Genomic DNA, 23,157 nt, shown 5'->3' with positions numbered 1-23,157 from the left:
CGGGTAAGATTCTTCTCGTTCTTCATATCTGTAAGATCTCTTCCTGCAGGAGTGGAAACGTCTTATATACTCTCGAGCCACATTCGTCGTGTTCGATGCTGACTTAGGGGTTGAGATTTCGGTTGTGAGAGTTAATCCTTTTAGATATTCAGCAGGCTTGTCTGCCCTTCGGGCTTCTTAGCACTCTCTCAAACAGCCCTTCCAGCACACGGCGCATCGCTTCAACCGTCCGTGCCTCCGCACCCCACTGAGCCAGAAACCTGATAGCTAGCCTACAAAGATCCACCCAGTCTTCAGGCCCCTGCAGCTCGTCCGAGATGACAGACGCGATTATCGCCATCCCACACGTGAACGTACGCCGGCAGAGGAGCCACACACCACCGAATCGGCCATGTTCGAATGCTCGAGGGATCAGGTGAGCACAAAGGGCGATGTGGCTCTGGGCCAGGTGCCAGACCTGCGGAGGAACAGCTGCAACTGGCTCTGAATTGGGGCCAACAGATGGAGAAAGTGAAGACATATACGTAGACAAATACACAGACGGGGTGGAAGGAGAAGACGCGGCAGCAATGACAGGAGGAAGCTGCTGAGGGCGAGTCTGCCGCCAGTTGTGGTGAAGTGCACAGTACAGGAGCGGCCGGAGGATGTACTCACGCCAATCCTGAAAGCGGCTTTCAAGGTAGAAAGACAAGCTCTGTGGCTTTGGTGCGGTGTTGGAGAATTGAAGCTTTGAGGGCAGGTGGGAGTACCACAGGCTGATCTGTTCTTCGCACTGGGCATGGTGTTTCATAAGCAATGGCATATGGGACAGCCAGTATGGCTCAGATTTTCCGTAGAGAAGGCGCAGGTTCGCGTCGATGGTGCGGCGGAGTGAGATCTCGGCCAGGAAGAACAACCAAGATTGTGCCTGTGAATTTGCAGGAACGAAGTCACTGTCGCCGCTCCCTGCGCGCGGGTCAGAACTCGAATCGCTTGTAGCCGACGGAGGAGACGGAAATTCGGGGTACTGGAAAGAATCGAGACCGCTCGATGGTAGGCAGATGTCTGGAAGGAGTTCACTGTAGAGCAGGTTAGAGGCGATCGCAAATCAGAACCAGAAAAGAGGAGTGTCTTCTATTCGTATGGGAGATGAGCTAAAGGCACCATGCCACGTACTTACATCTCTGATCTGACACAGGACCAGAAAACCCTTTGCTCGACTTGATTTTCTTCGTGATTCTCCAAATCGGTTGGACTTGAGCCTCCGTTTCGACTCATCAGGTGACTTTTGAGTCGCGAGCATGCTTGCTGAAGATAGAACCAGGATTGCAGAGGTCTTACACGCAGCTTTTCGTAGACGGACATAAAGAACAAGCATTCGACGTCTAGGATGGACATGCCAAGAAGCCCGATTCTCTTCTTGGCTGCTTGAGAGAATGCTTCAGCAACGCCGCCTGGATCTGCGAGGATGCGGTCAGATAGTGTAGGAGCATGCGTAGGGCAATTCTGAATATGCTCCAGCGGCGGCTCTTTGCTGGAAAGAATGCAAGAGATGGCGGAGACGGCTAGCTACTAGATATCAGTCGACATCTCTAGATGTGGACGCTCAAGAAGCTTACCACAAGACATGAACGCGCGTCCCAGCCAATGCCATTTTGTGCAACTTCTTTCGCATACGACATCAGTTCCTTCGGCTCCAGAATTGGATTTCTAAAATGCACATGACTGAGGAAGCCTTTGCAGAGCGGCACACAGTCTTCCTCGTCTATAACCGGCCCAGGGATCCCTCGTGGATCCCTCCTCGTCTGGTCAAGTGGCAATGGTCTCCAAAGCGGTCCAAGCTCAGGTTGGTCGATGTCATCACCGTCTGGAGCCAAACCATCGGCTTCGTGGAGAAATGACTCGATCCTGGTCTCCTTCTCCGACAACCAGTCTTTAAAAATGGGCCATCGGACGATTGCCTCGCAGCGTGCCGCTCGGTAGGGAGAATCATAAGGGTCAGTAGCATGGAAACTCTCAGCCATTCGTCCACTGTCCTCTCTGACAGCTTCTTGCTCTGAACCAGCTTCTGAGAGGGACGGGGCCGGGGCCTGGTCAATCAACGGATTCTGGCCCAAGGCTGTGGGAGGGACGGCCCGTGGCTCGGTCTGAGCTTGCACTTGTTGTAGAAGATGTTTTATTTCGTCAAGGCGCTGTATGACATCGGTGTTCCCATCGTCTTCGGGCGCAGATGACTTGGCGTTTTCGGAGTAGACACATGTCGCACTGTGATGGCGGCAATGACCACACTTCGGTCGTGCGTTATCACATTTGGTTTTTCGCAAACGGCAGAAATCGCAGGCCATAGCGGCCCGCTTCCTTGACGTGAAGGCGCTGCTGATGTATCTGCGCTTTCTAGATTTCATGTTCGGCGTAGCATTGCCATGGTCGTCGCTAAGAACAAGGTCTAGCGAGTCATACTGCATAGACCCACCGTGTTGGATGTGAGGATCGCATTCCCGTGTGGCTGGAGTTGCTCCAGATTGGTTGCCATCCTTGCTGGCTGGCTGGGGCCTAAAACTCTGGGCTTGGTGCTGGGTGTCGCTTGAAGACATCGAGAATAGAGAAAGCAACAATAACCATGCGTGGGGATTCGTTACCATGCATGAAGAAGCATGTTAACGTCGGTGTGGGTGAGGAAGGGCATGACAGGAAGCGAGGGGGGATATGGTTTCTAAAAGCGGCAGGACGAGTGGGAGAGCCCCACGTGAGCTCCCTTGTCCCGTGACTTGAGTCCGTCACATGTGATGCTCGGGGCAGATGAGGTGGGGTTGAAACGCCAAACCTGTCCAGTGGCCGTTTAATTTTCAATAAGCCATGAAGGTGGGGTACAAGTCTGTACAACAGCGCCGAGGGAAAGAGCAACACGGCAAGGCAGAAGCACCACAACCAGCTGCGCCCACGCGTCCTGAGTCTAGCCCTGCTGAGTCAGTGATGACTAGACAATATTTTAACCCTCAGTAGCCATGTTTTCCCAGAGCCGGGACAGTTTAGAAGCGGCAGAGATTCCCTCCTCAGCCTTGTCCTTCAAACCCCGCTCCCTAGATATCATATCACGCAAGGCCTGAACCCGCGAAATTCCTCCAAGAAATGTTCAAAGCTCTTGGAAAATATGGAACATATGCATGGGTCACCTCACGTGAATCTGCTGCATATTTGAGCATGATTTAATCCGAGGACTTCGTTACAGTATCGCAATGCTCATCTTTGTTGTCTTTCTATCATGTGTTGACAATTAACAGCCGGGAAAAGTGACAACTTTCGAAATATATGACAGGTAGCTTGAAACACTGCCCAGAACTACTTGTTCCCATACATGTGATCCGGTTACGGGCGCGGTCCATAGAGTGGAAAGAGACAGAGATCTCATACATCCTCGAGCGACTCCCAAAAGTGGCCTAGTTCAGATATCCAACATGTATCCATGACGAAATTGTGCTGAGTTGAACCGAGTCGTCTGGTCACATGAGTCTGGAGGTGTGCCGTGACACCTTGTGCACCTGAAAAGCACTGTTGCTCAGCGTTGTGATAGAATTTGGTGCCAAATTGCTCGTCGGTACCAACATTCCCAGATATGATCACGTTCCATGTCTCTAACAACCCGGTCGCGACCATGCAGGCAGAGGCATGTGTATAGCAATAATAGAATAGGTATGAGTGGGATCACTATTATAATCACCACAGTGCTGACGAATAAGATCGGATGGGAGATCGCCCTACCACCGAAAATGGTAAGCAGCATCCAAAATCCCACGCCTAGAATAGCCTTGTCTGATACGTCACCTAACCTTGCGTGCGGAATATACTGGCCCACCTCATGATTCAAGATGCCCACGTAAATCCCAAGGCACACCATGTCGATAATCCAATCAAGTAAGTCGACGAAGAAGACCGGGTATCCGAAAGCTGAGGACAAAAATGTTGCGATGACGGGAGCTGTGATTTCGAAGACAATCGAAACAATAAGGAGGGAGAATAGTGCGGTGGCCAGCCTGTCGTTTAACGCATGGTCCACTTTTTTCTCCGCAATGAGCCCCATACACTGCTCCAGTATATCGGCTTGGCTCCCTGATGTATTTGCTGCAATGTCGGCTTCGAATAGCCTGACCCAATTCAGCGACGGTGGAAAATCTTTTTGGCAGTCGATAACACCATCTTTGGCTCTGCACGAGCCTAGAAGGGCTTTATTAGCGAAAAGACCTGCGAAGGAAACGTGTCAATGACATACCTGATAAGCCAGCCATGTAGATATCCGGAATATCATAGCTACTTGCGTTCACACAGTCATCCCCGAACGCTGTGGCAAGGAATGCTCTGTCAATATCTATTAGGCTATAGTTCTCTGAAGTGGTACGGCAGCTTGCAAGAGCGCATATTGTGAGGACAAGACGACTGTGTTTCGGCGATTCGTATGAAATCAATTTTCGAGCAGGCTGGGTGAAATACAAATGCTGCAAAAGAACAGCCAGATGTGGCCCTATGACAAATGCTTTAGTGTAGTTGGCTTCATGTCGAATAAAAGCCGGGACTAAGGAGCAGAGAAAAATGAGAGCACAGGGTGGTGAGAACTTCATGATCCTACGTATTTCCTATGTCAAGAATTGGCTGATTCTGTTATAATCTAGCATTATGCAGCCTCATGATGGTGAAGATGAGCTCAGTGGAGTTAAGCGCCCGCTTTTGGCTCCTGGAATCACATTGGAAAGCCAGTGTCGCCATTTCGCACATTCCCTTGCAAGGCATACGAAAGGACCATGTTCTACCCTAAACGAAGATGTTGGACTATATCACGTGCTAGCTACCCATGTCAAGGACCCCCTATTCTCCCTCTCCGTAGGTGTACGTGTCTCCCACCTCCATCTAAATTTGCCAACAGAAGGATAAGTAGTAGAAAAAGAACCTAAATTAAGCTTTCTATCCAGGAACTATAAATAATAGCGACAGCAAATAAAGACCAAGTATTGAAATGCCCCTATTAGGTAGTCACGTTTACTAGACTTCAATTTCCCTCAACGGATGGATTCACCAACCCGGTATTTGAAGTGCAAACAGAGGGGCTGAGTCCTTTGCTCATACTTCATCACACTGTCAGTAATGAAAAGGGAGAACGAGAAAAGAGTGTTGCCTGTGATAAGTGGTGCTATTGCTGAGCAAGTCGAATTAGGTGTTCTGTAGAAAAACACGACGCCAATGCGGCCTCCCTAGCGGCCTGCGACCTAAACATAGTATCTGGTTTTGACAAAATATCGAAAGCAGAGAAAAGTCATGTTGCAGCAAGAATTGAACATAGGCATTTGAAAACACGATGTACTTGCTCAACCGCTATCCTAGATCATCAGCCTTCCTACAGTCCATAGCCCTCTTATCTCGCTTTACCAAAAGTCTCTAGTGGGTCCTCATTGCCCAAGACGCCTTCTTCTACTCTGTAACTCCCATCACGATCGACGCACGATCTCATTTTCGAAAAGAAGGCTGTGGTGACAGCCCTGGCCACGCGCTACCCACGGATGAAGCTGGTCGAGGACATGGACGAGCTGGAGAAAGAACTTCAAAAAAAGGAGGTGACGCCTCTTGAATAGGATGTGGCTTCAATGAGCGGCAAACGGGCGTACCTGGTAGGTGACTATTTCACCTCAACTATGGGGTTTTGTGAAAGCTCTCTTTGCAAAAAGGGATTGCTATTCAGCCCATGTTTCACTACTACGCGCCGTGGCGCATGAACACGCATGTGGCCTCAGCTATCATCGCCAGGCATCAGGCTGACAGAGACTATAAAGTTCCCAAGCCTGCCCTGTTGGTGCAGTCTCGCCGAACGACACGGTAAAAATCTTTCCTGGCAAAGAAAATCACCAGCGGCCAGTACGTACATTGTTGTGCTAGAAGTGGTTCGAAAAGATAAGAATATTACGCGATGCCTACAGATTATTCTCAAGTGTTGGCCAAAGGCGGCTATCTAAAAGACGGGCAGTGGTTCTGTCAATGTGACCTACCCCCAAGACTGCTTACATCAAAACAAGGTGGCAGTTCAGGGAAAAGATGTATGTTATTCTTCGGAACCAAAACAAGCTAACCTGTGCGATAGTCTTGAGATGTCAACAAGCTGGCAATGACCAGTGCAAGTTCTTTCTTTGGGAAGAGGAAGAAGCTACGGTCAGGGAGCAGGCCAATGCATCCTATCTACGATTACCAGCACCGCGAACTCCAACCAAACTAAATACAACCAACAGAGAGCCAGTATTCAATGGGTTCAATTCTAAGCAGTCGATCGCTGCTACGCCCGCAAGTGGACATTCGGCAGCGAAGCTTAAGACTAGCCCAAGATATTCGCCAACCCCTAGATCAGAAGGAAAGACCTCTCCACCGGTCAGCTCAGAGGACCTATCCCCAACACCACATCGGGTTAGAGTCGATCATGAATCTGATAAAGATAAGGACTTCACTACGGCTATCCTTAAACTACTGCGCTCCAGCAATGTGGTGGTTGGAGCTTCTACTGAAGTTCGCCTGCGCCTTATGATTCGCTCAGAAATCGGCGCCTATCAGACCAAACTGCAGACATGCGAAGAAATGATAACCGATCTCTGCCAGGAGCTTGATGGCTTAGGGTTCTAAGATAAGCCGTCCACTCAGTAAGGTCCGTGCCAAGTGTCGGCGATTCGCATTTGGAAGGCAAGCCAGGGTTATTGGAGTTGTCGGACAGTAGCAAGAAGGGGTTGCATCTTTTTGTGTACGAAGCTGGACCTCGACACTATATATGCAGCGTAGAAAACATAGGTTATGTCTCTATTCTCTTATTTATTATTCTCTCAGTCGATTGGACCATAGTGTCCCTAGATTCAGGCTACTCTATTTTCAAGTACACAAGAAGTTTTTGTGATAGGAGGCTGAACCGACTATTCATAAAGTTGATGGAAAGTCTCATGGAATAATTCCACACGCTTGGAAAGGATAAGGAAGCTTCTAGTATACGAACTCAGTGTATATATACTCCTGAAGCACTGTGGCAGTGACGACTGCATGAACCTCATTCTTTAATCCCAGCTCTGAGATAGCGGCATTCTTCAGCCTCTCAAACGATCAAGCAAGGCTCAAAACCTGTCCCTTGGTCTGAATAGTAGTTAGCTCTTGATTTCTTGACTCTAACCTGCAGCTTTTGCAATTACCATTACATTGTAGACACAGCTTTGCTCTTTAGTAAACCCGGGAAGGTTCCCCTCTAATTCCCAGACCTCTCTTTGGAGGTCGTGCATATGTTAAAATTCGTGTGATGTTGTACAACATACCCTTTTCATATTTTAGAGATCCAAGTCTGTCAAGATTCGGTTTTTCTCGATTATCACTGAATTCCTGTCTGAGTATACAGCCTTCGAAATGCACTCAGACCCTTGATGTACATTGTCATTGTACAAATGTATCCAAACCTCGCACTCCTCGTCGTCTGCACTTATGCGTGTTGAAACGGTGGTTCCATTGCAGGTTACGCCATCCTCGATGTCAACATTCCGGAAGCGATAGGTGGACCATTGTTACGACGGTCAAGAAATAGGTCACCTTGTGCGGGCACCCTCGGGGGACCCCAGGGGTGTCAACAGGAAGGTATGCCGGCAAGGCTGCAAGAGGCTGAGGCACGTGACCAGGGAGCCGGATTAGGAAATAATCGCAGTCCATGGGGCCATGGGCCACTGGAGCAAGGAAGCATGGGGACATGGACGGCGCTCTAGCATTATATATACACGCTCATTACCCTAGATAGGACTATTCGTAGTTAACTTCGTTAGCAATCCTATACCTACGTTTTAGGATACAGTCCGACGATTGTGTATTCCCTTTGTTATCTTGGTCAGCACTCTGGTACCCACTCTATCAAGGAACCCTACCTTGGTCAGAACTGCTTGCAGCTCGGATCATAACAACCATGTGCGCTGGGAGGAAGTTTCCTGTTCCAGACGTGGCAGGTCCATGACTTCGCATTAGATATGGTCAGCCAAAATTCTGCAAGATCAGGTGAAATTTGCGTGCTAATCCCCAGACACGAAGTTCATGCATCGCCTTGAGTCCAAGATCTCTCAGAGCCTCGAAACTGCCGCTGTCGCAAACGTCGACTCCACCAATACACGCCGGCCCGCCGTGGATTGTCCAATACTCGAACATAGGTGCATCCGCTTCACATCGCTGCCAAGGGATGACATCGAGGTGAATGGCAGGTCTTCCCTCGTTGCTGCTACCACTTGATAGTTTGGTGAACGCCAACAGGAAGGCAAAGGCGTTGAACAACCGCATCGTTTCACATGGAGTAAAGATAGGACATTCACGCGTAATTGCTACGACTGATGCAGCATGGGAGACCGCTCGTCGCATATCCACCGGATAGCGTGTGAAAATGGCCTGCAAATGTTGCCTGGCTCTGTTCAGTTCGCTGCTCAAGGCTGGGCTCAGATCGCGACCCGAATTCCTAAACAGGAAGATAACCAGGTCCATGGCCTGATTGCCGTCGATGAGATGCGTGTAATGAACTCCCAAACAGGCAATGTTCATGCTCACAATCTCAGTCGTGCTTTTTGGTGCAGACAAGGAATCGTGAAGCGAGGACAGTGCTGCCAACATCCTTTTTCTGCTCGTCCTTTGACTCTCAGCAAGAGATGCCAAGCCTAGCATTGAAGGCATCGAGCAATCCTCGAGTTCTTTGAGGTCGGTGTGAAGACGACTAAGCGCCTGTGCTAGTAGTCTTTTGGACCAAGCTGGTAGTGAGCGTGGAGGCGTGTTGGACGCCATGAGGTTTTGAAACAGAGGATAAAAAGCCCCGGGTTGGTTGTTGAACGCGAGAATTGACGCCCAGGTTTTCGCTGTGGGAGCCTCCCAAAGGCTGTCTGAGCATGGCAGCCTAGGGGGTAGCTCGTTGAGACTAAATACGCCTCGTTTTCCAGTCATTGTAGCAATTGTACAGTCGAATTCAAATACTGTCCAAGCCACTCTTAACTTAGCTTCCTTCTCGCGCCATTCCTGCCAAGCGCGCTCGAGTTCGGCGATATGTAAATGCTTCACTTGCGAAGAAACTGTGTCCTTGTCCTCGCTGGCGACGCTATCGGATAAGACACCCATGCCACGCAAACTTGCGAGCATCGTAGATCTTGAGGCCTCCGCGAGCTCATACAAGCGACGGTTGCCGAGTCCGAGTGAGTAGAGGTGGTGAAAGCACATGGCTGCGATGTATTCTGTGCTCCTGAAAGCCTTGGTATCTATTTGACCCGTCCAAAACAACGCTCGTTGCGTAATTTCTGCTAGGAGAGCCGCAACGTCTTGCGACCCCTCTGCTGTGGAGTGATTTGCGCCTAGACAAGCCATTGCAGCCAGGAGAGGCGTCGAGCAAGACTCTAGTTTCCAAGTTGGTACGTGAATGACCGGAAATACTGCGTGGAACTCGTCGAAGTAGATCTTGACTAGCTTAGTTAGAAATCCAACGGCAGGCAGCGCTTCCAAGATAGGACCATCATTCAGTGAAGGAATATGAGGGCTGGAGAGGATTTTGATGAGGTCAAGCACTGTCGCCTTCTCGATCGCCGGCCTACGAGCCACCGTGTCCTCCAGAACTTGCCGTAATGGAGGCAGTTTGATAACTCGAAAGCCCTTGTTTGAGGTGTAATCGAAAGGCCACATTTCATTACCACCACGGTCTAATACGGCAGGCCAGACCTCCTCGGTTTCATTGTTGCTAACTACATCGGGACCGGGACGGAGATGGCTGGGACTAGGACGAGATTGATCAAGCTCATCATGAGCAGGCACCCTAGCGGAGGTATTGTCATAGATGTTTTCGCTCTCCTGATCTTGTCCTGGGGCCGATCCAGAAGTCGGAGCGTGGACAGCTAAAGCAGAATCGGGAAAACCCATAACAAGTTCATTCAGAGATTGCGGTTCTGTTCCAAGGATAAGACCGTGCCCAGGGAGCGCATCGGGAGTATTGAAGTCTCTTGAGACCATGGTTTGATGATCGGAAAACTCAGTATCACATGCAAACCAGTCCATTCTGGATGCACGAAAGGTGTCACCGTCAAAGAACCTTAGGTCCGCCAAGTCTGGCATTAAATCAAAGGTTTGCTCTATGCCTTGACCATCATCGCACACACCTCGCTGTCGGATATTGGCTGACTCAGGGGACTGCCACTGATCTAAAACCGTAGGACCGCGGTGTTCAAGGCTGCATTGGTCTGTTGGCAGATCTGGTTGTTCACTACTATGAAACGCCTGCGTATCATGCTGGCCTTGGGAATCGGCAAGCTGTTGCGTCATTTCAGTCACCCGTTGCTCTGGAAGTTGCCAGTCACTGGACAGCGAGTCGGACTGAGGCCCGTGTTGCGGGTTGTTATCATACTTGCAGACGATGTCTTTGTCACGACAGGCAGCGCAAGGAAATTCCCGGCTGCATTTGAGCTTGTAACGCACGCAACGCTGGCATGACTTTTTGCAAGAACGACGTTGGCGTAGGCCTGGCCCGTGTACACCTGCTTGAGGTTAATGAATCTGCAGTGGGTTAAAAATTGGCAGCCTCCCTGCATGCACACACCTCGTTGATGTCGTTGATAAACATCTTTCCGGTGGAAGCGCTTGTCGCAGATGTGGCAGTGAAATACGGCCTCACTGTCGTCGGCATGTCGTAGTAAATGCCGCTGGAGATGAGACAGTCGTGAGAGTTCCGCACCACAAACGTGGCAGACATGTTTCGAGGTAGATGATACCATCGCATCTGGTCCTGATGACCACCGCCGGTGTATGGTTGGATCATGCAAAATGGCCTCCTTGGTTGTCGGATATCAGGTGTGGGAAGAATCAAGCCGAGAATCGATCAGGGAATCTGGGGAATTCAGGAGCTTGCGGGGAATGTGGGCATCTTCAAGCCTCCCCGCGATATTAATTTATGAGTCTTGGTTCTCGAACAGTGTTAGCCTCAAGCTTGACACGAGACTGATATTCTTCATGGATGGAGGTGGTTCAGCTTTTCGGAACTTGGCCGTGGGGTGGAAGGGCTAGAGCCTCGGCGTTTTGTCTCGTGACGACTAATGGGCAATAGTACGCTAGTTAGTAGATCGTCCTCCTTCCCCGTGTACGATACACCTCTATCATACCACATCAACACACACTCCAGTCTGATGTCTCAGCGCAACAGGCCTCTTCAGCCTGATCGAGGTACGTGTGTGCCCCGCAGTTCCCACAACTAGATTCCTGAGACTGTGGCGTCTCAAATATATAGAGGTCACAATGCGTCATGACCTCCACTTCTCAGGCTCTACTGAGAGCACGAGTGGCCTCTTGTTTTCCTTGAGCTCCAAATACACGGCAAATCTCCGACGTAAGCAGCCATGGCTGCTCAGACCGATATTCGCGAGAACCAGCTCGATACCAAGGCAGAATTTGGTCAGTTTGAGAACACAGAAACCGTTGCCCTGACCGAGCATGAGAAGCGCCTGTCAAAGAAGCTCGTGCGCAAGATCGACCTCCTCATTATGCCCGCGATATTAATCATTTACATCATGAACTGGATAGATCGGTGGGTCGGTCCTCGTTCTGGGTTTTAGCTTGGCTGACCTGTACTAAGCAACAATTATGCCGCCGCTCGCCTCCAGGGCCTTGAAAGTGACCTCGGGCTCGTGGGTAATCAATACCAAACCGGACTGTCCATTCTCTTCGTGGGCTACATCTTGGGCCAGATTCCGTCAAATTTGCTTCTCAACTACTGCGGAAGACCATCTTTGTACCTTGGATTCTTCACCATTGCTTGGGGTACAGTCTCAGCTCTGACTGCCCTTGTCACCAACTTTGGCTCCATTATGGCTTGCAGATTCATTTTGGGCATCGTGGAGGCGCCTTTCTTCCCAGGTGTCCTCTTCTACTTGTCTCGCTGGTATACTAAGGAGGAAATCAACTTCCGCATGAGCATCTTCTATTCCGGTGCGCTCATTGCAGGAGCCTTCGGCAACCTCATTGCAGCCGGCATCCTTCACGGGCTAGAAGGCCATGCAGGGCTGGCTTCGTGGCAGTGGCTCTATATCATTGAAGGTGTCGTTACCGTCTTCTTCGGTATTTGCACCTGTTTCATTTTGCCGGACTTCCCACAGACATGGCGAGCACTTTCTCCCGAACTCAAGCATATTGGTAGGTGGTAGAGTAGCGCTCCCGAGGTTAGAACATGCTAACATACTTCCAGCCATCCGACGCTTGACGATCGAAGCCGCACAGGCTGATGTCGATGAGGAGGGAGCGAAGGCTCAACTTCGGGGCCTCGCCCTGGCATTTGCAGACATAAAGGTCTACATCTTCGCCGTTGCCTACCTGGCCATTACTGGTGCGATTGGTTTCCAGAATTTTTTCCCGACCCTCACGAGGACACTCGGGTATTCGCGCTTCATCTCTCTACTCTTGGTCGCCCCTCCATATATCTTCATCACCATCTGGTCCTACTTCCACGGCCTGATCAGTGATCGAGTCCAGAACAGGTTCTGGTTTTTCGTCTACCCTGTCCCCGTCTCCATCGCCGGCTTTCTCATCTTCATGACGACCGAATCTTTTGGACCACGCTATTTCGCCTGTTTTCTTATGACCTTCGTGCTTACCATGAACGGCACCATTTATGCATGGATCGCGAGCAGCATTCCCCGACCTCCTGCCAAGCGAGCTGCCGCCTACGCCTTCATCAACAGTCTCGGTAACTCGGCAAGCATCTGGACACCATTCACCTATCGAGAGGAAGACAAGCCATTCTACCGTCCTGCTCTTGGCATATGCATCGGGCTGCAGGTGATCGCCGCTGTCTGTGCGGTCGTCATGCGTCTGTACCTCCAGCGCGAGAATAAGCAATTCGCCAGAATGGAAATGGAGAACGATGGTCAACCTCTCGGTGAAGCTGATTTGGCCAGGCTCCAGAAGACTACTCAGGCCGAAGGCATCGCCGTTGCAGAAGCGAGAGCGATGGAGAAAGGGTTTAGGTACCAACTTTGACTTCACTAACTCCGGGAAACAATGCCCATTATGGGGCGCGGGTGTCGAAAAGTCTAGATTACGAGAAGACTCTGATGAGAAAGCCCCATTATTCGCTTTGCTGAGTCCACGAGGAGAGAACTTGTGGGCTAGAAGGACTTGGGATAAACAGCCGCTTAATCAATCGAACAGGGCTGGTGGAAAGGGTAAATGATTTCTATCCTTTAATGGCATCTCCTACGTAAATGACATCAGTAATCATACATCGTCGTCCTGCAGTCAGCGGCACAGCGGTGGCAAGACCATATTCTGCGCGTTCCACTGGCAGCATAAATTACCATTAGCGCATGCTCGCACTAAAATGGTGCGGCTAATTTCCTAATCACGACTGTCGGGTCACAAGACTTCGCAACCTCACTCGACTGTGTGCATAACATTCGCGCCTCGATCTTTCGTAGGCAGACAGCTTCCCAACCTGTCATCGCACATGCTCCTGGCTTTTTTATCGGATTTGGTAGCTCGAGGTTATAAATGGTGTCGCTGCTAGCATTGATCCTTCCAGGCAGCAAGCCCTTGGCTGGGTCGACGACACCAACACCTCCCACTACGGCGACAAGGTAATACCCCGATTCTATGGTACAGATCCCAGCTGGTTATCCGCTATCACCAAATTGCGCCAGGCGAGTGCTGCCTAGGGGCAATGTAAATTAGGGGAGATATCGAGGACCTATAACTCCCTCGGCCACCGTCAGGTCCAACCTCGGCGCCTTTCCCTATGCACTGCGGCTGTCCGCCACAAACAACGTCCACCGTTTGCGTAGAGAGCAGGAATCGTTTGGCATACTCAAAACTTACATATAGAGCATTGTGAGTACATACGATTGCGCGTTGAATTCAAGCACACCATTTGGCAGTTCTGAAGATTCAGCTCCGTTCCGACACCGATTCATGGCGATGGTGTTGCTCGGGAAGGCGGGTCGATGCCAAGGTCAACGACGCTGCGGCGATTAAAGATGAGGTTTGCAATTGCGTCGAGCTTGAGCAGAGGAAAGGGAGGCCGTGCTCAAAGCCCTGGTCCAGGAGCTTTGGCCGGGAGGTGTGGTTGTAGCATGGCTGATATGCAACTGGGCCTGGCCATGTGGGCTTGCTGCTCTCACTGGGGTAACAGTGCGCTCAGGTAAATTCTGGTTCTCGTCCTGACGTGCCTGTCAGCTGATCCTCTCCAGCCGTTTCAGAGGAGATGGATGCGGTTGCGGGGACGGTAGTCAAGTTGCAAGTGAGCTTCAGTCGAGATCTGAACCTCGAAATGCTTCCGAGCAAAACCGATTTAGCGAGGATCACCGGATTGGTGCTAGTGCGGATAACGTTTATAGACCTGGTAGGCACGTGTTCCAAGCTCTAATGAACAAGGAGTCTACTACGATTGGTTCCCACTATTGAACTCCGGTATCCAGGTCGAAATAGCGTCTGGCATCATTCGGAGGCCAGGGAGAGGCACCGAGACCCGCTGTATTGATAGGACCACCTCCTCCGCTCTCGCTTATAAACTCTCTCGTAACCTTAACATCCCCACCCGTATTCCTACCCTTTCCTGCCTCTCCCTCTCTCCCCACGTTCCCACAGCACCTCCTTGACTCCATGTTGTCTTGCCCCATGGGAGTGGTCGGTGAAAGGCCCGATGTCGCTTCATACCCTCACTGTCTTCCAAGAGGCTCTTGTGAGTTCATAAAGACGCTTATCTGAAAAACAGAATGAGTCTCCGAGGTCTTGCCATTTCGAGCGTTTCACTTCCTTCGGACAACAAGACACGATCACCAGCCCGCATCTCTCGACCGCCACCATGATCGGCCGACCAAGCAAACCAAACTATGAAATCCTCGTCCTCGCCGGCGACGGAATTGGCCCTGAAGTCACCGATGAAGCCACCAAAATCCTCGAGCTCCTTTCCGCGCGCTCCGACTCTCGCGCCAGCTTCGAGCTCAACCCGCAACTTTTCGGCGGCTGCTCCATCGACACCCATGGCAAATCCGTCACGGATGAGGTCCTCGATATTGGTCGTCACTGTGACGCAATCCTCATGGGCGCTGTTGGCGGTCCCAAATGGGATGGCATGCGACGTGGTTTTGAGGGACCGGAGGGCGCTACGCTGAGGTTGAGGGAGGTGACTCAGGTCTATGCTAACATGAGACCATGTGAGTACAACAAGTTTGGCAACTCTCCGATCCGAGACGAGTTGGTGCGGGGTACGAAATACATCGTGCTGAGAGAGAACTGTGGCGGCGCGTTCTATGGCCCGAAGACAGAAGACCCTGACTATGCTTCCGATTTGTGGTCTTACAAGCGATCGGAGATTGAGAGGATTGCAAGAATGGCCGCGCACCTGGCCATGTCGCCAGCTTCACCAGTCAAAAAGGTTATCTCTTGCGACAAGGCGAATGTTCTTGCAAGCTCGAGGATATGGAGACGAATTGTGGAAGAGACCATCACGAGGGAATTCCCGGAGGTGGAGATTGTGCACCAGTTGGCGGACAGCGCTGCCATGTTGATGGTTGCGAAGCCAAGCATGTTTAATGGCGTACTGGTTGCTGACAACACCTTTGGTGATCTTTTGTCGGATCTGGCTGGTGTGATTCCCGGCACGCTCGGCGTCCTACCTTCAGCGTGCTTGGCTGATCTGCCGCGCAAGGAGTTCAACAGTGGCAAGACTTGCAAGGGCTTCTACGAGCCTGTGCATGGATCTGCTCCCGATATCGCTGGTCAAGGTATCGCAAACCCCATTGGTACAATCCTGTCGGCCGCTTTGATGTTGAGATATAGCTTCGGGATGGAGGATGAGGCAAGGGCGATTGAACTTGCGGTGGAGGAATCCCTTGAGCAGGGATACCGGACGAAGGACATGAAGGGATCATGCAGCACAAGCGAGATGGGAGCGAAGGTGAGGGAGAATTTGATTAAGATTCTAGACAAGCAGGGTCAGTAGGTTGCAATGGGGGTTTTTATCTTTGTAGACGACCAGCAATAAATCCATATTCTTTACGTGAATTGGCTCCACAATTTCGTTGCCATGGCTTAATATGTCGCCAGCCCGTCAAGACAGCAGATTGAATCATCGCGGGAAGTATTGTGGGCATGATGGAAGCTTGAGGATTCTTCTTTAAGTTCGTCCGTTTTACTAATTTCTCAGACGCTCTCCAGCAGATGGGATATTTCCTTGAATGCCCTTGGGGATGATCTATCCTCAAGCTCCTCTCGTTGGGTGACTGGCAGCCGATCTACTACTCCCTGGAACGAGTAGGACTAGCTATTCAAAAACCAGGCAAAACTGTTAAATATTTACATTTGGCCACGCTTATTGCTAGGCCTATGCTTCGACCACCAGTTGTTCACCTTCCGCCCAAGGGAATCTGGCTTCCGTTTTTCTGCATTCCGTTCAAGTCTCGACACACACGCCCTTCGATCCCCCCTCAACTATTTCCTCTGCCTGCTCCACACTAGGACCAAGGATAGCTTTCTCTTTGTCAAGGCTCGTCTTCTCCGCTTCATACTCTTTTTCCGCACGCCAAGCAATGTTGCTGTTGCCAGCGAACAATAGATCAAGATCCTCAAGATGCCGACCAGCTGTCTCGATATAAAACAGGAAGATCGGAACGAGCATGCCAAAATTTACAAAAGCGAAGAGAATGAAGATCCAGAAGCCAATAGCTTTGATAAGGTAGGGAGTGATCTCATTCACGATACCTCCGGCAATGGAGAAGGCGATGGTGGCAAAAGCAACTCCTTTGGCTCGAGAGGCAAGCGGGAATATCTCGGTAGGATAGACCCAGCTATTCAAAGTATCAGCACTGCCTTTGACCTGACTAGAAGAGGCTTTCAAACATACCAGACTGTCAGCCACGTGCTGCCGTAGGCAAAGGTATACAAGTACAAGACAGCTGCAACACCGGCGCCAAATTTCTGGGCTTGAGCTTCGTTTGCCTCATTCTTATTGACCAAATGCGCAAGCACACCACCGACGATGAGCAGGACACCCATGACAGAACAGCCGATGAGCATAAGCTTTCTCCTTCCGACTCGGTCAATCAGGTAAATGCTGAGTGCGAGAGAAGCTGTATAGGAGATAAGGTTGCCACCAGCAAGAATATCAGATTTCGTGCCAGAGTACCCGGACAATGCGAACATTTGTCTAATGATGTCAGCATGCTCAGGCGCACGCAAAGTGGAGGAAAGGGCCTTACGGTGCATAGGTCGTAATAAAGTCAATGCCAGTGAATTTCTGCATGACCTGAACCCCGGCTCCAAGGAGGAGACGGCGACGAGTGTGAAGATGATCTTTCGTGAACAACATACTCCAATAAGACTTGCTGGTACTGCGTGCCTCTAGACGGATTGCGTCCAGGATTTCGGTCATCTCAGCCTCGATTTTCTCGGGAGAGGGATTAAGTCGAGCCTTTTGGAGGACGTGTCTTGCCTCATGGTAACGTGCTGTCGCGGCCAGGTGACGTGGAGACTCAACCATGAAGGGTACTACCAAGACGAGGATGATGAGGAACACGATCTGCAAAGCAAGAGGGAAGCGCCATGCAAAACCAGCGCCTTGCGTCTTGAGACATGCATATTCAATCCAGTAGACGCCGCATATCCCTCCAACGGCCAACGTGAACTCGACGGCCACAAACGCACCGCGAAGGTGAGCGTCGGCCAACTCGGACGTCCAGATTGGTACCACAGCGTTCAAATGACCGCAGCCAATACCGCCGATGATGCGTGCAAAAGCCATCCAGGTGAAGTTTTGAGCCGAGGCTTGCAAGGCAGCCCCGAAGGCAGCCCAGGCGCAGCCAACGATCATAGTCTTCAGACGACCAATTTTGTCCGCATAGAGACCAACTAGGATGGCACCGATTAAAAAGCCGCCGAACCACAGAGATACCAGGCCGCCGTTGGCAGCGGCATCACGACTGGTGCCTGAAGTGGTGCCCATATTCCTGAGATAGTCGGGGTTCACGTTGACAAGAGCCATAACGCCAGCATCATAACCGAAGAAGAGAATCGCGCAGCCAGAGACAGCCAAGATGACCCATATCAGGGGCTTGCCAGTGAGGCCTATGGCCCGTTGATGAGAATAGCCTCCTGGAATAAAGGAGGCCCATTTTGGTTCTGGCCTGAAGGCGTTCTGATCAACACTGGAAACAATTGCATGGCTGGTAGGTGTTGGTTGTGCCGAAGGCATGATGGCCGGCCGATGGTTTGGGAGCGACAATGAGCCAAGAAATAGAAGCTTCTGAGCGAGCAGCCAAGCTTTGGTGTGGTGGCAAAGTATACTGATTCTCCTCGAAATTTATAGTCAAGATGCAGCAGGCATAGTATACTCCGGGGCCCCCGGTCTCGAAGTCGGTACTGACAGTGGGGTTGAGGGGTGACGCGCGGCTACACCAGGATGGACCTTTAGATCGGCACAGTGGCAACGTCGATGCAATTTCATGGCTAATGGCCGGACATAATCATGGGGAGGCGGGGCGGTCTTCCCATAGTCGACATCTTTACTACGCCACTGCCTTTGCTACCCTTTCTGGTTGTGTCGTTTAGACAGGTTGAAGCATAAGTTCCTTTCTTCGCACAATGTTTAGAGCACTTCCAGCCGAGTTCAACATTGCAACCCTCCTATTTCAGCATAGTTATATCCTAGAGTGTTTGACAGGCTATCTCTATATACGGGGTGATATAGCTGCTCAATGGGGAAGATAGAGTGCAATCGCCAATATTATAGCAAAATATATTGTGAACTATGGAAACTAATGTTGATTTACGCCTTTCTCTAATTTGACGCAGTCTTAGGTACAAGTCGTGGTCGAAGATTCAGAAACTGCCCCAGAAGAAAGTACTCCTAGTTTGATGCATCATTTCCCCTTGCGTAAGTTCATACTGTGCCATGTCCATGCTACAACTTGATACACGCAGGTTCAGGGGACGACAATCTATTCTGGCCATGCACCGTCCGAACAGTACTCGCCTTTTTGCGAGGACATCCCAACCACAAAGATCATCATCAATGGCCAAAGTACTTCTCAAGCCACAAAAGACGCCATTCCACTCCAACGAAACTACTACTCTAGATAGTTCTCCCACCATCGACATCCAAATTCACACCAGTGATGAACTTCGCCGCATCCGTGCACAAAAACAGAGTCGCGTTGGCTACGTCGTCGACCTCCCCGAGTCTGCCAAGCGGTACATTGCTGAGAAACTTTTGTCGGTTTTCAGGGGTGTCCGGTACACCGGCAAAGGACTCGAATCTATATGCTCATTAGTATCTACAATGCAGGAAGCGGTCCTAACAGCTTATGAATTACAGTCCAGTTCCTGTCAGTAGTGGGCAGATGGAATTGACACGGATTTGATGAGGCCCAAATTCGAGGGCGAGGCCCTTGGTTGCCTATCACTGTGTCAGTAACCACCATGTCCATTCATCTGTCTTTGGTCTTCTCTCCCAACTTGACATGGTTCGACTTACATTTGAGACCGCTCCTTTCGACGCGTTGTACCAAACCAAACCCTGACGCGGTCTGCTTGCTCCACAGCTAGAAATGTTCACACAGATGCCGGATTTCTGTTTCACGAACTCCGGGAAGACGACTGCAACAGAGTGGAAAATCCCAAAACAGTTGACATCGAAACACCGCTTATACTCATCTTCCGTCACATCCACGGTCGGCTTATTCTTGTAACTTGTTCCTGCATTGTTGATCAGGATATCCAGCTTCCCCCAGGTCTCCAAAATCTCCTTGAGGGCTGCGTTCCAGTCTTCGCGCTTGGTAACGTTCATCGCGCGCGCGATTACATTGCCCTCGGGGTATTGAGCCGCAAGCTTCTGAGCGCCATCCGGGTTCATGTCACCGATGTAGACTCTGGCACCCTGAGCGGCGAAGACAGAAGAAATGGCATGGCCGAAACCGGAACTGCCCCCAGTTACAAGCGCAACACGGCCGGCGAGCTGGCCTTGTGGGATATTGATTTCGGCGTACGAGCCCATTTTGGTAGAGTAGTACGTGTATGCAGAATGAGTGGGACAGGTTGTGTCGTTGCCTGCTGGTTGAATGAGGAATACTAGTCTAATTTCTTGAGTTTGGCAGATCGGTGGTCTTGGATTCTGACTTCGGCGTGTCTGTATGCACAATCGAATTGAGGCCTCCCCCATACATATACAACACATCCTCGATCGTGTCTAGTGAAAGCTGTCCATTTCTGCCCCTCATGCTTGTCAATGCAAAGTCGGACAAACGCTGGGGGTATGTGGAGACGAGCTGGTGGGACAGGGCCCTATCACGACGATGATTATGAAGGTATTTTGAGCGGATGATCTACGACATCTGCATTTCAGTACCAGGGCACTTGTCTGCAGAGTTGGGGTTGGGAGGACCGGAGTAGATATGTGGGGAGACTGCTGCCCCCACACTTCAGATTTGGCCATGCGCCCATCAGCGGGGAGAACTGTACTGAGGATTGCATCGCACGCCCATTGACAACAAGGATTGACTTTCCCAAACGTGTTATCCGATCAAGTCTACCCGACTAAGGCTACGAGGGCTCGGAATTGAGATATCACTCACAGCCCTTTGGAAGCAGACTGTGGGCGTTGACGCACAGAACAACTGTGGATACGGAGATGCCCTGGGGGTCGCCGGTTGGCGATGAAGATGGAAGCAAGCAACAGAAGGGCATATCATACATGGATACAAATAAATATACAATAAGTTGAATCTCTGTCATTCCTGGGACATCCAAGCCATAGGAGGGCAGAAGAGCGACCAAAGACAAAAAAGTTTCCTTCATACGTTCATCATGGGCTCGATAGCAACCACTTCGCTCCCCTTCACACTCCAAAATCAAAGCTTATATAAGGACCAAGCATACGTTGACGGGCAGTGGGTTGAAGCAAAATCAGGGAATCGCTTCGATATCGTTGACCCGGGCAGTGGCAGAATATGGGCCACCTGCGCTGATATGGCAGCTGAAGACGTTGACAACGCCGTCAACGGGGCATACAAGGCATTCCAGAAATTCCGCATCGTCAGCCCGAGAGCTCGTGCAGATTTGCTCCTGAGATGGGATGCTCTGATCAGGGCCAACAAAGAAGATATTGCCACCATCCTTGTACACGAAACTGGCAAACCTTATGCAGAGGCTATTGGCGAGATCGAATATGCTACTTCTTTCACCAGATGGTTCGCCGCGGAGGCTGAGCGCGTACATGGCACTGTCTTCACACCATCCATGGCTGGTAGAAGAGTATTTACCATCAAACAACCGATTGGAGTTGCCGCGGCTCTAGTGCCGTGGAACTTCCCCATTGCTATGATCCTACGAAAGGCCGCCGCTGCTCTTGCTGCCGGTTGCACAATGATTGTGAAGCCGTCGCCCGAGACACCACTGTCAGCATTGACTCTTGCCCATCTGGCCGAGCAAGCTGGCTTCGGACAGGGAGTTTTCTCTGTCCTGCCAACCACTCTTGCCAACACTCCAGCTCTGAGTGAAGCTCTTTGTAAGCATGAATATATCAAGAAGGTCACGTTCACTGGCTCGGTAAGTGAAGAAGGTCTGCCTATGATCTTACCACACTGATATTGAAATAGACCCGAGTGGGCAAGCTCATCTCACAGCACTGCTCAAGCGGCTTGAAGAAGTTGACCCTCGAGCTCGGCGGCAACTGTCCATTCCTGATCTTCGACGATGCTAACCTCGTCCAAGCCTGCGACGCTTTGATGGCTCTGAAGTACCGACACGCTGGTCAGGCATGTATCACAGCAAATCGCGTTTATGTACAGAGTGGGGTCTATGATAAAGTAGCACAGATGCTCGTAGACGGGGCCAGGAAGCTCAGAGTTGGACACGGCATGGATAAGACCACCACTATGGGACCCCTGACCGTACCAGCTGGTATTGAGAAAGTTGCTTCGCAGATTAAAGATGCTGTCTCATCTGGTGGCAAGGTGCTCACCGGTGGCCAAAAGATTGAAATCGAGGGAGGCTACTTCTTCGAACCCACCATCATCGGCAACGCGACTCCAAGTATGCAGGTTAGCTCAGAGGAGACATTTGGCCCATTGTTGGCCTTATTCCCGTTCTCAACCGAAGAGGAGGCCATCACAGCTGCCAACAACACGAGCATGGGTCTCGCATCTTACTTCTTCACGAAGAATATTGACCGGACTTGGAGGCTATTGGAGAATTTGGAGTCAGGGATGATCGGTATGAACACGGGTAATGCGTCGGCGGCGGAGGCGCCTTTTGGTGGTATCAAGGACTCTGGATATGGCAAGGAGTCAGGGAAGGATGTCGCTATACAGGAGTATATGATCACCAAGACGGGTACATTGACATTGGAGGGTCAGAATTGAACTGGGTAACTTGCGGACCCTAGTGCTCGTTTATCAATGATTGCAAGCTTCGGCTAGAAGAATTTGGGATAATTGAAAATCTTTAAATCTAGTCAAGGGCACCTAGAGGTATTTGACGTTTCTTGGTAGGAGGTACAGTTGCTCCTTTAGTTATCTAACTTGAAAACTAAGTCTTTTCTCAAATACTTAAGCTACAGCTATAAGTTAGCTAGTCCTCCTTAATACTAATCTGAGCTTAGTACCGTGCTATATTTACTAAGCCTTACTAGTAAGATTTCTATATACAATCTGTGAGGGTTTAGCTAGGAATTTAGAGTAATTCGTCTAACTACCGTATAACGAGGATTCTAAAGCTAAGGAGAGAAAAGAAAAGAGAAAATCTATCTGCTGTACGAATGAAGGAAATACTCCCTACCCTCTCCTATAGTGGGTCAGTATAGTTTCCTAGGAGACAATCGATAGGGAGGAGTCACGTAGCTTCGGCTGTACAGTTGTACAGCCCAAAGGTGCACCACGAGTAATCGCTCTAGGGCGCACTCTAGAGCTTTGTACGGGTTCAACCCGTGACACAATCTTCTTCTTCAGATTATTTAAATTTAATCTGAGTACTAATAAGTTATATATTATTAAGTGTGAAACCCTTTAAAGTTAATTAAATCAAGCTTTTCCTACTAAGCGCGTAGTCTTAGGTGAACCAGTAGCTACCAGTACTAGAGTGCTCCGTACACCTACATTAGAAGCTAGGACGTGCCTGTTGACAGTGTGTCATTCTATGCCA

General features: G+C 50.4%; 9 protein-coding genes across 9 annotated transcripts; 4 read left to right on the top strand and 5 right to left on the bottom strand.

The window, feature by feature from the left end:
- Window positions 1-148: 148 nt before the first annotated feature.
- Window positions 149-2,573, bottom strand: A1O9_04225 (uncharacterized protein; the record flags this gene model as incomplete). The annotated part of the gene is made up of 4 exons (XM_013406517.1): window positions 149-437; window positions 561-1,058; window positions 1,160-1,548; window positions 1,599-2,573. 4 exons carry the CDS (start codon window positions 2,571-2,573, stop codon window positions 149-151), a joined length of 2,151 nt encoding a protein of 716 aa, XP_013261971.1.
- A 962-nt stretch (window positions 2,574-3,535) lies between these two features.
- On the bottom strand, window positions 3,536-4,592 carry A1O9_04224 (uncharacterized protein; the record flags this gene model as incomplete). The annotated part of the gene is made up of 2 exons (XM_013406516.1): window positions 3,536-4,191; window positions 4,247-4,592. The coding sequence occupies 2 exons, from the start codon at window positions 4,590-4,592 to the stop codon at window positions 3,536-3,538; spliced, it is 1,002 nt and encodes a 333-aa protein (XP_013261970.1).
- Window positions 4,593-5,929: 1,337 nt separating this feature from the next.
- A1O9_04223 (uncharacterized protein) lies at window positions 5,930-6,630 on the top strand (the record flags this gene model as incomplete). Its single annotated transcript, XM_013406515.1, has 2 exons — window positions 5,930-6,056; window positions 6,101-6,630. 2 exons carry the CDS (start codon window positions 5,930-5,932, stop codon window positions 6,628-6,630), a joined length of 657 nt encoding a protein of 218 aa, XP_013261969.1.
- A 1,368-nt stretch (window positions 6,631-7,998) lies between these two features.
- A1O9_04222 (uncharacterized protein) lies at window positions 7,999-10,732 on the bottom strand (the record flags this gene model as incomplete). The annotated part of the gene is made up of 2 exons (XM_013406514.1): window positions 7,999-10,386; window positions 10,580-10,732. The coding sequence occupies 2 exons, from the start codon at window positions 10,730-10,732 to the stop codon at window positions 7,999-8,001; spliced, it is 2,541 nt and encodes an 846-aa protein (XP_013261968.1).
- A 640-nt stretch (window positions 10,733-11,372) lies between these two features.
- A1O9_04221 (uncharacterized protein) lies at window positions 11,373-13,008 on the top strand (the record flags this gene model as incomplete). The annotated part of the gene is made up of 3 exons (XM_013406513.1): window positions 11,373-11,560; window positions 11,609-12,165; window positions 12,218-13,008. The coding sequence occupies 3 exons, from the start codon at window positions 11,373-11,375 to the stop codon at window positions 13,006-13,008; spliced, it is 1,536 nt and encodes a 511-aa protein (XP_013261967.1).
- Window positions 13,009-14,827: 1,819 nt separating this feature from the next.
- Window positions 14,828-15,967, top strand: A1O9_04220 (3-isopropylmalate dehydrogenase; the record flags this gene model as incomplete). The annotated part of the gene is made up of 1 exon (XM_013406512.1): window positions 14,828-15,967. The coding sequence occupies one exon, from the start codon at window positions 14,828-14,830 to the stop codon at window positions 15,965-15,967; it is 1,140 nt and encodes a 379-aa protein (XP_013261966.1).
- Window positions 15,968-16,417: 450 nt separating this feature from the next.
- On the bottom strand, window positions 16,418-18,214 carry A1O9_04219 (uncharacterized protein; the record flags this gene model as incomplete). The annotated part of the gene is made up of 3 exons (XM_013406511.1): window positions 16,418-16,811; window positions 16,868-17,170; window positions 17,223-18,214. 3 exons carry the CDS (start codon window positions 18,212-18,214, stop codon window positions 16,418-16,420), a joined length of 1,689 nt encoding a protein of 562 aa, XP_013261965.1.
- An 879-nt stretch (window positions 18,215-19,093) lies between these two features.
- A1O9_04218 (uncharacterized protein) lies at window positions 19,094-20,014 on the bottom strand (the record flags this gene model as incomplete). The annotated part of the gene is made up of 3 exons (XM_013406510.1): window positions 19,094-19,277; window positions 19,335-19,417; window positions 19,496-20,014. 3 exons carry the CDS (start codon window positions 20,012-20,014, stop codon window positions 19,094-19,096), a joined length of 786 nt encoding a protein of 261 aa, XP_013261964.1.
- An 809-nt stretch (window positions 20,015-20,823) lies between these two features.
- A1O9_04217 (succinate-semialdehyde dehydrogenase) lies at window positions 20,824-22,379 on the top strand (the record flags this gene model as incomplete). The annotated part of the gene is made up of 2 exons (XM_013406509.1): window positions 20,824-21,564; window positions 21,615-22,379. The coding sequence occupies 2 exons, from the start codon at window positions 20,824-20,826 to the stop codon at window positions 22,377-22,379; spliced, it is 1,506 nt and encodes a 501-aa protein (XP_013261963.1).
- Window positions 22,380-23,157: the final 778 nt, after the last annotated feature.

This window comes from Exophiala aquamarina, assembly GCF_000709125.1.
Source record: "Exophiala aquamarina CBS 119918 chromosome Unknown aczIA-supercont1.3, whole genome shotgun sequence".
Taxonomy (NCBI): domain Eukaryota; kingdom Fungi; phylum Ascomycota; class Eurotiomycetes; order Chaetothyriales; family Herpotrichiellaceae; genus Exophiala; species Exophiala aquamarina.
This window is presented reverse-complemented; position numbering and strand designations above follow the sequence as displayed.